The sequence below is a fragment of the Vicia villosa genome, unplaced genomic scaffold (genome assembly GCF_029867415.1).
Source record: "Vicia villosa cultivar HV-30 ecotype Madison, WI unplaced genomic scaffold, Vvil1.0 ctg.000195F_1_1_1, whole genome shotgun sequence".
NCBI classification, from domain to species: domain Eukaryota; kingdom Viridiplantae; phylum Streptophyta; class Magnoliopsida; order Fabales; family Fabaceae; genus Vicia; species Vicia villosa.
In genome coordinates this window covers 434,932-449,764 of record NW_026705064.1, presented here as the reverse complement: position 1 = coordinate 449,764, position 14,833 = coordinate 434,932, and the positions used below count along the sequence as shown (strand labels likewise).

The 14,833-nt window shown below is 30.1% G+C and overlaps 1 protein-coding gene across 1 annotated transcript; it reads right to left on the bottom strand.

Annotated features, from left to right (window-relative positions):
* Positions 1 to 10,668: 10,668 nt before the first annotated feature.
* On the bottom strand, positions 10,669 to 12,028 carry LOC131625225 (uridine/cytidine kinase UKL1, chloroplastic-like). Its single transcript, XM_058896113.1, has 6 exons — positions 11,944 to 12,028; positions 11,804 to 11,864; positions 11,655 to 11,715; positions 11,460 to 11,550; positions 11,296 to 11,368; positions 10,669 to 11,125 (listed from the first exon to the last, which is right to left on the bottom strand). The coding sequence occupies exons 1-6, from the start codon at positions 12,016 to 12,018 to the stop codon at positions 11,064 to 11,066; spliced, it is 423 nt and encodes a 140-aa protein (XP_058752096.1). The 5' UTR covers positions 12,019 to 12,028; the 3' UTR covers positions 10,669 to 11,063.
* Positions 12,029 to 14,833: the final 2,805 nt, after the last annotated feature.

Genomic DNA, 14,833 nt, shown 5'->3' with positions numbered 1-14,833 from the left:
CTGTTTTTATATTTCTTTTTCTTATTTTATAATAGAAATTAATTACTGTGCATGTCGGTATAGAGAGATTATTTTTAAATAAACATGCGAAGAAAAAAGGAAACGAATGATCAAACTAAATTATCTATTTTTTTAATTTTTAAATTAAAAAGTTGCACTTTTTCACTTCTACAGTATTTTCCTTGCAAACAATAATTTGACGAGATAATTGTTGATTAATAGTGTAAGAATATTTTACATCATGAGCGTCATCTCTTTTATTTTATTTTTTTGAGTCAATATATATTTTTTGAATGTGTTTTAAAACACAAATATTTTAAAATGACTTTTTGAAAATATATTAAAAATATTATAAAATATTCATTCAAAAAATAAATGTTCATAAATTGATTTCTAAAATAATATTTCTTTATTTTTTTTATTTTAAATTTTTTAATATCTAAAAATTTATATTTAATCAATTCAAAGTTCAAAAAGCTATTAAGTTTTATGAAAAAAGTTTTTATAGTGTATTTTCTTTTTTTGGCAAAAGGGCAAAGCCTAAAAAATATATTAGAAAGAGATGGGAACAAATAGATGGGATTAGGACAACCTCAAAACTAGCCAATTCAATTCTAAAGTTAGGCAAAGCTTATAAGTTCTTATAGTAGGTATTACTTACATTAATGTGAATTAGGTGAGACCTCCGTTTATATCATCGTGAATTAGGTATTCTTTTTCTTATTTTTATTTGTCTAATGCAATCGAGCAATCATATCTCCGACAATCAAATTTGAATACACACGATAACGGAGATTCGTTGACCTTTGATAATTCAATAACTTGCTCTCACAAAATAACTGAGATCACACCCTCACTAAGAAAGAGTAAACGGGAGGAAGGTTCCTTGAATTGGTGATAACTTCGAGGGAAAACACCGTCCAAAATGATTTTGTACGACCGTCTTAGCAAGTTAAACGCTCAGCTTCACCAATTTGCTTGGAGATAGTACAATAAAGAAGAACCCATGTTCGATCCACGCTGAATGGAAAAGGACTTAGTGGAGAAACTCTCAAGAATTATAACCCCCTATTCAACAACGGTTTCCAAGTAAGTCAATTCCAGCCGTATCTAGGAGAGTAATCCTCTACATCCATTCCTTTCATGTTGTTAATTGAATATTAGTGGATTGTGGGAGACAATGTTAAAATCCAAAGTAAAGAAACGAGAGGGATGAACAATTCAGCTGACCATTCATAAGAGACAATATGGAGCAGCTGCCCAAAAATAGTAGTCGCCTTATATCGCCCTTTTAAACAAAGGAAATCAGGCTGAACCCATGGGGAACGAGTCCCTCCATCTGGCATATGAATAGAAGGAACACTTCCACTGGCCGCTCAGTTTACCGAAGAGAAAGGGAAAAAAGTATAGAAATATTAGATCAATAATATATATTTTTCGTAAATAATAGATTTTTTTCCGTATACAAATATTATTTTTATTTAGGTATCATTAACAAAAATATTTGGATCAATATTAAACTTTCATATATAAAAATATTTAGATCAATAATATATTTTTTCCGTATAACATTTTTGGATCAAAAATATTTGATCATAAATACCATTTCTTGAATATTAAAATATTTAGATCAATAATAGACTTTTTTTCCCGCATACAGACTTCATTTTTGTTTAGGTATCATTTACAAAAATATTTGGGTCAATAGTAAATTTCGTATATAAAAATATTTAGATCAATAATAAATTTTGTCCTGTATACCATTTTTCGTAAATAATAGATTTTTTTTTCATATACAAATATTATTTTTGTTTAGATATCACTTACAAAAATATTTGGATCAATATTAAATTTTTGTATATAAAAATATTTAGATCAATAATAGATTTTTTCCCGTATACAATTTTTGGATCAAAAATATTTGATCATAAATACCATTTCTTGTTTATAAAAATATTTAGATCAATAATAGATTTTTCTTGTATAGAGACTTCATTTTTGTTTAGGTATCATTTACAAAAATATTTGGATCGATAAAAAAATTTCGTATATAAAAAAATTTAGATCAATAGTAAAGTTTGTTTTCGGTATTGTTAGTGCAAAAAACTGGTGAGGTATGTTGATGGTACAATTAATAGGAAAGTCTTATAGATTAAGGATTGGGCCTTATAAAATTGATTTATAATAGAAGTTGAGTCGAGGATGGAGAAAAGCTCACAAAGTGACAAGGTGGTAAAAAGGAAAAGTCGACACAATCTATAAAACTGGTCGAATCTTTCCTTGACTTAGAAAAGTTTTGATGTGGTTATGCGCTGGAGGATAGTGTCGAGAAGAAAACTCGATGCCAGCGGTTAGCGTAAAAGTAATCCTCAGAACAAGCGCAAAAAACATGGGGAACAGTTACTTGGGTCGTACAACAAGACATCTAGCCTGCAGCCAGTTACTTTGCAGTTATTTTAATGCGTAGGCAGTTACTTTATTGTATTATAAATAGGAGATCCCACAAAGGGCTCCGGGGTGTTCACTTGTACTAAATCACTTGTAAAAACTTCACATTCCCAACGCGAGGAAGCAAAGAGTTGTAAAAACTTCACATTCCCAACGCGAGGAAGCAAAGAGTTTTCAAGAGTGCTAATGTACGTGAATAACCATTTTTACTTCAATACAATATCCTTATTTTTCAATCGTTCCTCTTGGACATTTTGTTTTATTGTCATTTACGTTTGAACTATCTTTGTACATCATTGTGTACGTTGTCGACAGTGGTTCTATTACGATAATGGAATTCACCATAGATGCATTCGTTATGTATCTTTTCTAAATGTTATAGCGTTCTGTCGGTCACGAGTCACCTTCAGTTGATAACATTAGCACTTTTTGTGGAAAGCTTCGCTTGTTCAAACTCTTTGTAGGAAACTGTTTCTCTTAGAGTCGAATATTGTAACAAACTGAACAAGCCAAACCTTAATTGCTCTAGCACGTGTCTTAGGATCAACTAGTCGATTCTGTGAGTGAGCCTTAGTTCGTAGGCTTTGGGAGGACTAGCGGTTGTTTACCAATTTCCACAATAAACATGTATACCATTTTTGAATAAAAATATTTGGATCATAAATATCATTTTTCGTAAATAATAGAAGTACATTTTTCCGTATATAAATATTATTTTTGTTTAGGTATCATTTACAAAAATATTTGGGTCAATATTAAATTTTCGTATATCAAAATTTTTAAATCAATAATAGATTTTTTGGCCTATGTCATTTTTGAATAAAAAATATTTGGATCATAAATAACATTTTTGTATATAAAATATTAAGATAAATAATATATTTTTTCCCCGTATATAGACTTCACTTTTGTTTAGGTTCATTTACAGAAATATTTGGATCAATATTAAATTTCGTATATAAAAATATTTAAAGTAATAGTAGATTTTTTTCCGTTTATAATTTTTGAATAAATTTTTTTTTCGTATTTGAAATGCTAGTATTTGCTACAAAGGATAAGAGAATCCGTATTTTTATTCCTCATGCCTGCTGTTCTATATAAGAAATCGTTTCACTTCTTCCTTTTCATCACATTATCAATTCTTGAAAGCAATAGGAAATAAGAAAGATGGCTAACACATGGCTGAGATCGGATTCCTGAAGACTGATAAACGAACTGCCGTTCTTTGCCGACAACATCGAAAGCCGATATTTGTATATCGAGGTTTCAGTTTCCCCGACAATCGCCATGAATTGGCGGAGAAGTTTATCGAGGCTTCATTTTCCCTACAAACACCACGAACGGTCCCTATTTGATTTAGGCTAACCTTTTCTTGTAAAGTTGAGTTGTTAACAATTTTATGTGTTCGCATAATGATGATAATGTGGATCGGCTTAAAGTTGTTTGAACTGAGTCGGATGCATTTCGTCGCTGATTGAATTTTCTGTAAAATTATGTACGTGTTGTGAACGCATCTGTCATGCATGAAGAGTTGATGAAGGTTAGAGTAATGATACTAAAAGTGAAGTTGAACGTTGATGGTGTTGATTTAGAAGTCACAAATCGGTTCGAAGTGTTTTTTTTTGAGTTTTGTGGTGACGGATTTACATGGAGGAAGGTTATGAATATGAATTGAAAGGTGTGTTTGTGATGATTTTTATGGTATATGGAAACAAAAACAATGGAGGAAGCTCTGATGCAAATTCTGCAGAGTCTTGGGCCTGTTTGAAACACTTTTTGAAAACTGTTTTTAAATTTTCAAAAATAAAAAATTTAAAAACCTGTTTGATTGATTTGCTTTTTAAAACAGTCTTTAGAAACTAATTTCAGTTTTTCAATTTTAAAATCTAAAAAACTAAATCCGTTTAAAGATGTTTTTGTTTTCAATTTTGTTTTCTAATTGCCAAATAAGTAATGAATAAAACACATGGAGAATTCACTGTTTTCATTAATGTCAAGATGGTAATTAATTGACCATTTTGTTTTGTTTTATTTCTTCAATCTATCACCACTAGCTCTCCACTTTAGCAGTGTTGTTTGGTGCTACACCCACCTCTTTTTTTTTTTTTTTTTTTCACTTGTGTAGCAAAATAGTTATATATTAATTTTTTTTAACAATCAAATTTTTTATAAATATTATAATTATTAATAAAATATAATATGTTTATTCATTTTAATATATAATTAATTTTAACTTTCTTATTCAAGTATTTGTAATATATTAAAAGTCATTTCAATTATATTACTTTCAGTTTAATCATAAATATTGTTTAACATATTATATCATTTAAAAATTTTAGAACTAAACTGAAATTTTATTTTAAATACTTTTATTTGAATTTTTTTAAATAAACGTGAAATAATCTAATATTTTATTGAGCTGCAGTAAAATTATAATCTTCTTATAAAAGTTTATAAATATAATTGTATATTTAAATATAGTACTTATAATATAATTATTAATTATACTACAAATATAATTAATGTACTTAAATTTAATATGTATATGTATATATTATCTTGATTTTTATATTTCCACAAAATATATCATCGATATTTTATATTTTAGGGTTAATGAACTTTTTCGTCCCTTTAAATATTTCAAATTTCATTTTTAGTCCCTCCAAAATTTTCTCCAAGAAATCGTCCCTTCAAAATTTTTCTTCCGAACTATTGGTCCCTAACGTCAAATTTCGTAGCTAAACGGTAGCTAAAGTCGTAGCTAATCTCTAACAAATTTGACGTTAGGGACCAATAGTTTAGACGAAAATTTTTGAAGGGACGATTTCTTACAGGAAAATTTTGGAGGGACTAAAAACGAAATCTGCAATATTTATAAGGACCAAAAAGTTCATTAACCCTGTATTTTATTATTTAATATGATAAATTATGTAAAAAAATTTAATTACCAAATAAGCAATTTTCTTTTTTTTTTAAATAGTTTTCAAAACTAGATTACCAAACAAATTTTTTCATTTCCTAATTTTAAAAACATTATTACCAAACAATTTTTTGTTTTATTTTCTTCCCAAAAACACCTTAAAACTGATTTGTAAAATAATTTTTTAAAACTAAAAAGCATAAGTGATTCAAACGAGCCCTTAGTACTTTTTCTTCCCCCTTTCCTTCTCTGTGAGCATATCTATTTTTGTATATAAAATATTAAGATAAATAATATATTTTTTCCCCGTATATAGACTTCACTTTTGTTTAGGTTCATTTACAGAAATATTTGGATCAATATTAAATTTCGTATATAAAAATATTTAAAGTAATAGTAGATTTTTTTCCGTTTATAATTTTTGAATAAATTTTTTTTTCGTATTTGAAATGCTAGTATTTGCTACAAAGGATAAGAGAATCCGTATTTTTATTCCTCATGCCTGCTGTTCTATATAAGAAATCGTTTCACTTCTTCCTTTTCATCACATTATCAATTCTTGAAAGCAATAGGAAATAAGAAAGATGGCTAACACATGGCTGAGATCGGATTCCTGAAGACTGATAAACGAACTGCCGTTCTTTGCCGACAACATCGAAAGCCGATATTTGTATATCGAGGTTTCAGTTTCCCCGACAATCGCCATGAATTGGCGGAGAAGTTTATCGAGGCTTCATTTTCCCTACAAACACCACGAACGGTCCCTATTTGATTTAGGCTAACCTTTTCTTGTAAAGTTGAGTTGTTAACAATTTTATGTGTTCGCATAATGATGATAATGTGGATCGGCTTAAAGTTGTTTGAACTGAGTCGGATGCATTTCGTCGCTGATTGAATTTTCTGTAAAATTATGTACGTGTTGTGAACGCATCTGTCATGCATGAAGAGTTGATGAAGGTTAGAGTAATGATACTAAAAGTGAAGTTGAACGTTGATGGTGTTGATTTAGAAGTCACAAATCGGTTCGAAGTGTTTTTTTTCTGAGTTTTGTGGTGATGGATTTACATGGAGGAAGGTTGTGAATATGAATTGAAAGGTGTGTTTGTGATGATTTTTATGGTATATGGAAACAAAAACAATGGAGTAAGCTCTGATGCAAATTCTGCAGAGTTTTGGGCCTGTTTGAAACACTTTTTGAAAACTGTTTTTAAATTTTCAAAAATAAAAAATTTAAAAACCTGTTTGATTGATTTGTTTTTTAAAACAGTCTTTAGAAACTAATTTCAGTTTTTCAATTTTAAAATCTAAAAAACTAAATCCGTTTAAAGATGTTTTTGTTTTCAATTTTGTTTTCTAATTGCCAAATAAGTAATGAATAAAACACATGGAGAATTCACTATTTTCATTAATGTCAAGATGGTAATTAATTGACCATTTTGTTTTGTTTTATTTCTTCAATCTATCACCACTAGCTCTCCACTTTAGCAGTGTTGTTTGGTGCTACACCCACCTCTTTTTTTTTTTTTTCACTTGTGTAGCAAAATAGTTATATATTAATTTTTTTTAACAATCAAATTTTTTATAAATATTATAATTATTAATAAAATATAATATGTTTATTCATTTTAATATATAATTAATTTTAACTTTCTTATTCAAGTATTTGTAATATATTAAAAGTCATTTCAATTATATTACTTTCAGTTTAATCATAAATATTGTTTAACATATTATATCATTTAAAAATTTTAGAACTAAACTGAAATTTTATTTTATATACTTTTATTTGAATTTTTTTAAATAAACGTGAAATAATCTAATATTTTATTGAGCTGCAGTAAAATTATAATCTTCTTATAAAAGTTTATAAATATAATTGTATATTTAAATATAGTACTTATAATATAATTATTAATTATACTACAAATATAATTAATGTACTTAAATTTAATATGTATATGTATATATTATCTTGATTTTTATATTTCCACAAAATATATCATCGATATTTTATATTTTAGGGTTAATGAACTTTTTCGTCCCTTTAAATATTTCAAATTTCATTTTTAGTCCCTCCAAAATTTTCTCCAAGAAATCGTCCCTTCAAAATTTTTCTTCCGAACTATTGGTCCCTAACGTCAAATTTCGTAGCTAAACGGTAGCTAAAGTCGTAGCTAATCTCTAACAAATTTGACGTTAGGGACCAATAGTTTAGACGAAAATTTTTGAAGGGACGATTTCTTACAGGAAAATTTTGGAGGGACTAAAAACGAAATCTGCAATATTTATAAGGACCAAAAAGTTCATTAACCCTGTATTTTATTATTTAATATGATAAATTATGTAAAAAAATTTAATTACCAAATAAGCAATTTTCTTTTTTTTTTTAAATAGTTTTCAAAACTAGATTACCAAACAAATTTTTTCATTTCCTAATTTTAAAAACATTATTACCAAACAATTTTTTGTTTTATTTTCTTCCCAAAAACACCTTAAAACTGATTTGTAAAATAATTTTTTAAAACTAAAAAGCATAAGTGATTCAAACGAGCCCTTAGTACTTTTTCTTCCCCCTTTCCTTCTCTGTGAGCATATCTATATATAGGGACAGTAAGTTGAGGGTAAAAGAGAGATTGTCATGAGGAATTCTGTTAGAGTGGAGAGATTTTCATACTGATTTTGTGGAACTTGTGAGGGATCTGATGCAAACAATTTGTGATTTTTTCATGAGCTTTGAAAAGTTTGTTATGGTTTTGTCATGTAGTGAAGGGAAAAATGTATGACCCATAAATGAAAAAAATGGGTGAAAAAGAAATTCCTTTGGTGATACATGAAGAAAAACGTGAAACTATGGTGGGGTCTCTCTATTATTTTTGCTCATGACTGGACTAAAAAGTGGGGCTTAGCAAATGTGATGTGGCTTAATGAATTTGGGCCTTAGCTCTTGAAGCCAATGGACCAATCATAAACCTACCTCTACTATTTATTTGCACCTATTAAAAATAAGACAACAACAAAACAAAAAGTAATAATAATAATTGATTTTAAAATCTTATAAAAATTCAATCTAAAACCTAAATTGAATTAGAATTAAATTTTAAATTAGAAAAAGAACTAGCGGATAAAGAAAATATCATACTAGCTATAAAATCGAACAAAAATCCATGTAATGAATGTATACATATTTTTTTATTTTCTTTAAATGAATACAAAAATGTAAATGATGCAAATGAAAAGTCAGGGCAAAATTTAGGGTGCAACAAATACCATTTTTCGTAAATAATAGATTTTTTTCCGTATACAAATATATATTTTTTATTTAGGTATCATTTAAAAAATATTTGGATCAATATTAAATTTTCATATATAAAAATATTTGGATCAATAATAGATTTTTTTCTGTATACCATTTTTGGATAAAAAATATTTGATCATAAATACCATTTCTCGTATATAAAAATATTTAGATCAATAATAGTTTTTTTTCGATATACAGACTTCATTTTTGTTTAGGTATCATTTACAAAATTATTTGGATCAATAGTAAATTTCGTATATAAAAATATTTAGATCAATAATAGATTTTTTCCCGTATACCATTTTTGAATAAAAAAATTTGGGTCATAAATACCATTTTTCCTAAATAATAGATTTTTTTTCATATACAAATATTATTTTTGTTTAGGTATCATTTACACAAATATTTGGATCAATATTAAATTTTCGTATATAAAAATAATTAGATCAATAACAGATTTTTTTCCGTATACAATTTTTGGATCAAAAGTATTTGATCATATATACCATTTCTCGTTTATAAAAATATTTAGATCAATAATAGATTTTTTTTCCCGTATACAGACTTCACTTTTGTTTATGTATCATTTACAAAAATATTTGGATCAATAAAAAAATTTCGTATATAAAAATATTTAGATCAATAGTAAATTTTGTTTTCGGTATTGTTAGTGCAAAAAACTGATGAGGTATGTTGATGGTACAGTTAATAGGAAAGTCTTACAGATTAAAGGATTGAGCCTTATAAAATTGATTTATAAGGAGAAGTTGAGTCGAGGATGGAGAAAAGCTCACGAAGTGACAAGCTGGTAAAAAGGAAAAGTCGACACAATCTATAAAACTGGTCGAATCTTTCCTTGACTTAGAAAAGTTTTGATGTGGTTATGCGCTGAAGGGTAGTGTCGAGAAGAAAACTCGAGCGGGATAATTTGAGTTTCAAATGCCAGCGGTTAGCGTAAAAGTAATCCTCAGAACAAGCGCAAAAAACATGGGGAACAATTACTTGGGTCGAGCAACAAGACATCTAGCTTGCAGCCAATTACTTTGCAGTTATTTTAACGCGTAGGCAGTTACTTTATTGTATTATAAATAGGAGATCCAACAAAGGACTTCGGGGTGTTCACTTGTACTAAATCACTTGTAAAAACTTCACATTTCCAACGCGAGGAAGCAAAGAGTTTTCAAGAGTGCTAATGTACGTGAATCACCATTTTTACTTCAATGCAATTTCCTTATTTTTCAATTGTTCCTCTTGGACATTTTGTTTTATTGTCATTTACGTTTGAACTATCTTTCTACATCATTGTGTATGTTGTCGACACTGGTTCTATTACGATAATGGAATTCACCATAGATGCATTCGTTGTGTATCTTTTCTAAATGTTATAGCGTTATATCGGTCACGAGTCACCTTCAGTTGATAACATTAGCACTTTTTTGAGGAAAGCTCCGCTTGTTCAAACTCTTTGTAGGAAACTGTTTCTCTTAGAGTCGAATATTGTAACAAACTGAACAAGCCAAACCTTAGTTGCATTAGCACGTGTCTTAGGATAAACTAGTCGATTCTGCGAGTGAGCCTTAGTTCGTAGGCTTTGGGAGGACTAGCGGTTATTTACCAATTTCCACAGTAAACAGGTATACCATTTTTGAATAAAAATATTTGGATCATAAATATCATTTTTCGTAAATAATATATTTTTTTCGTATATAAATATTATTTTTATTTAGGAATCATTTACAATAATATTTGGATCAATATTAAATTTTCGTATATCAAATTTTTTAAATCAATAATAGATTTTTTGGCCTATGTCATTTTTGAATAAAAAATATTTGGATCATAAATAACATTTTTTGTATATAAAAATATTAAGATCAATAATAGATTTTTTTCCCGTATAGAGACTTAATTTTTGTTTAGGTATCGTTTACAGAAATATTTGGATCAATATTAAATTTCGTATATAAAAATATTTAGATTAGTAGTAGATTTTTTTCCGTATATCATTTTTTAATAAAAAAAAATTCCGTATTTGAAATGCTAGTATTTGCTACGGATGATGAGAGAATCCGTATTTCTATTCCTTATGCTTGCTGTTCTATACAAGAAATCGATTCACTTCATCCTTTTCATCACATTATCAAATCTTGAAAGCAATAGAAACAAGAAAGACGGCTAACGCTTGGCCGAGGTTTGATACCCGAAGACTGAGAAACATGCTGGCATTCTTTGCCGGCAACATCGAAAGTCGATATTTGTATATCGAGGCTTTATTTCCCCTACAAACGCCATGAATTGGCGGAGAAGTTCATCGTGGAACTTCAGCAGGGAAACCAACAAGCTCGGCCGCCTCCGAGGCTTGGCAATTGGACTCTAGATTGACAAGGTTAAGGAATATTATCTGGGACTCTGGAACTCCTTTCTTAATAAGAAGCTCGATTGTTGGCTCGCAGAGTTACCTGAACAATTCAATAACTAATAAGGTACATGATGTTAATGTTTTCCAATCTTATATTGTTGTGATTATAATATAGTATTGTTACTCAGAATAAACTTGTTGTATATATAGTGAGACAGTGTTAAATATTATATTATGGTGAATAAAAAGTTGTGACTTCTGATAAATGACCTGTGCCAAGTACTGGGTCCATGAGAAGAACATGTCTCTTTGAAATGTCTTTAGGGAGCTTCTCATAAATAAGCTTATAGAAAGAAAACATTGTGATAAGTTACATTTCAAGACTTAACTAACAAATTCAAGAAAGAATAGAGTAAAATATGGAAACTGATTACCTGAGTTTCATCACCTCCACGGTGGATGAGAATTTTTCCTATTTTTATTCCTTTATAGCATGCACGCAAAGCATTTTCCATGCTTTCACCACTGTAAATTATGGTAAGTTATAAATTTTCCTTTCCTTAATTAATAAAACAACTGAAGAAGTAGTTGCTTATAAAAAAAACTGAAGAAGTCGTTAGAAAAAATACCTTCGAATAATAGATACTCCACCCAGTTTCTTACAAAAATCAACTCCAATATAAATTGATCCTGAAATGTGAAAAAAAATGATTTAGCAGTCTTTCTATTTGTCATAAATTTAATCAATTGAATGATATCTCATCTTCCTTAGACACACCTGTAGGTGTGATAACTTGTTTTTCTGTAAATGGCAAGTAACAAAGACCATGTTCCATTACCTGTTAAGACCAGTGATAATAATATTAGTTTGTTAGTGGAGGATGTAAACCCCGTCACACTGTATAAAGCATGACCTACCAAACGAATTAGCCGATCTGAATAAAAAACAAAGTCATGCTTGGATAGTTCTGTATCCCGAATAAGAGTGTGCATGCCTCTAGTCTGTAAAAAAGCTCAAACTTTAGAAGTTTGCATGATAAATGTTAGAACATAGTTTGATTCTAATCTTATTTAGTGTTTTGATGATAACAATTAAATAAATTGTATAAGTAAATATGATACTCTAATTATGTATCTCTTATTTCAGAAGAAGTTTTAATTGTATGCTGAAGATCAAACAAAACTAGTACCATCAGAACTTGGACTACATACAAATGCTGAAAGACAGTCACGCTGAAGTCTGAAGAAGTTATAATAAAGAAGCTTCGTTAAGCACTAACTGCTGAAGCATAACTCTGATAGACGTTATCTTTACAAAGTCAAAAAGAAGTTTTCTTGAAGAAATACAAAGATAAAATACTCAGACAGAAGAAAGATTACCGTTGGAGACATAATGATTATTAACGGCTAAAAGCAGATTTAGTTACAAGTCTCAAGAAGTGTGGAAAGCAAGTTTATCCAAGATAACACGCAAACATGAAAGGCTAAGATAGCCTATTATCCAGCATCAGACGAAATCTTCTAAACACTATAAATAGAAGATCATTTGAACAACAACAAAAATAGACATACATATACGCGAACATACAACATAACACAAAAAGAGCTGATATACAAAGCAAGAACAGCTGCTCAAATTCAAACGAAGAACTCTTATGCCGAAGAACTTTATCTTTATTCTGAGTTCATAGTTTCTGTACTAAACACTCAGTGAAATATCACAGTTGTGATTAAAGCTTTCTAGAAGCAAATCTTAAGCACTATTGTTAACTTGTAACAGTTCCTTGAGAGACCAGTTGGGTCAGATTTCTCAAGAGGTCTAGGACTAGTTTAGTCTTAGAGATTGTTAGTCACAAGCATTCCGTTTGTGCAAGGTTATTAGTCACGACAGTTGGTTGTGCAGTTGTAATCAGTTTTGATTACAGTGGATTAAGTCCTCGATTGAGAGAGGCGAAATCACCTTGGCGGGTGGACTGGAGTAGTTGAGTTATAACGAACCAGGATTAAAATACTGTGTCATTTTTTATTGTGAGCGAAAAAGAAACCAATTATTCACCCCCCCCCCCCTTTCTAATTGTTTTCATAACCTTCAATTGGCATCAGAGCAATTGGTTCTGGGTGCAAACACTTAACCGTGTCAGATAAAGATCCAGGGTTTGATGGGGAAAACTTTGAATACTAGAAAGATAGAATAAAAGTTTCTTTCTAGGATATGATCCTGACCTATGGGATATTGTGGTCGATGGCTACGAACATCCTGTAGATGAAGGCAAAAATATAGATAGGAAAAACACGACAGATCAACAAAAGAAAGAATTCAAAAAACATCACAAAGTTGGAACTATCTTACTAAGTGCTATCTCACATGCAGAATACGAGAAAATCACAAACAGAGATACGACACATGATATGTTTGAGTCACTCAAAATGACTCATGAAGGTAATGCTCAAGTCAAAGAGACAAAAGCTCTGGCCCTTATCCAAAAGTATGAAGCCTTCAAAATGGAGGATGACGAATCTATTGAAGCCATGTTCTCAAGATTTCAAACTCTGACTGCTGGCCTGAGAGTACTGAACAAAGGATATACAGAAGCTGATCATGTCAAGAAAATAATCAGAAGTCTACCAAGAAGATGGGGACCAATGGTTATAGCGTTCAAAGTCGCAAAGAATCTTGATGACGCATCCCTTGAAGAACTCATCAGCGCATTAAGAAGTCATGAGACTGAACTCGATGGAAATGAGCCTCAAAAGAAAGGTAAGACTATCGCCCTTAAATCTTTTAAAAAATTTGAAACTAACGCTTTGCAGGCTGAAGAAGAATGCTCGAGTGAATCCAGATCGGCAGAAGAAGATGAGGTATCTCTTCTTTCCAGAAGAGTCAACCAAATCTTGAAGCATAAGCAAAGGAAGTTCAGAAACTTTAGAAGACCAGAATACAAAGGAGAATCCTCTGGTTACAAGAGGACTAGCAGAAAAGGCACTGTATGTTAGAACAAGATTTGTTCTGATCAATATTCTTAGTTTTGATGATAACAAGGATATGAATTTTGTGTGAGATAATGTGGTACTCTAATACAGTGCAAATTCCCTTTCAGGAAATATATAAAGAGTATGCACAAATCAGCGCTCAGAAGCTTTGTCTCAGAAGGTTCAGCATGCAACATCAGAACATGGTCTGGCAAGACATCAAAAGATGGTCAAGGCAGAATCAGAACATGGGTCTATGGAAGCATCAGAAGAACTTGAGATCAGAAGCAGAAGCACTGAAGCTCTCATGGTATCACGCTTAGAAGCACTTCAAGGTCAGAAGACAAGAAGATGCTATGCACCAAGCTGTTTGACTCTGATGATATTCAAATATTTTATTCACAAACATCAGATCAGAAGAAAGTACAGGTGGCAGGCTACGCTGACTGACAAAAGGAACGTTGGAAGCTATTAAAGGCAACGTCAGTAGACACAGCGTGAACAAGGCTCGAGGTAGTTGACAAAAGCGTGAAACATTAAATGCAATGTTGTGCGAAATACGCAAAGCATTAAATGCGCCCAACGGTCATCTTCTCAAGTGCCTATAAATATGAAGTTCTGATGAGAAGCAAGGTGGACGATTTGCTAACAATTAACTTGCTGAAACGCTGTTCAAATTCAAAACTCAGAAACTTCATCTTCATCAAAGCTCACTACATTGCTGCTGTAATATATTAGTGAGATTAAGCTTAAACGATTAAGAGAAATATCACTGTTGTGATTATAGCTTTTCAGAAGCATTTGTAATACTCTTAGAATTGATTACATTAATTTGTAA

Bases quoted from the DNA above. Each gene is read 5' to 3' on its own strand.
- LOC131625225 (XM_058896113.1), bottom strand. From the start codon at position 12,018: ATGCACACTCTTATTCGGGATACAGAACTATCCAAGCATGACTTTGTT. The intron at 11,865-11,943 runs GTAGGTCATGCT...TGGTCTTAACAG, and splicing joins CAGATCGGCTAATTCGTTTG to GTAATGGAACATGGTCTTTG. The intron at 11,716-11,803 runs GTGTGTCTAAGG...TTCACATTTCAG, and splicing joins ACAAGTTATCACACCTACAG to GATCAATTTATATTGGAGTT.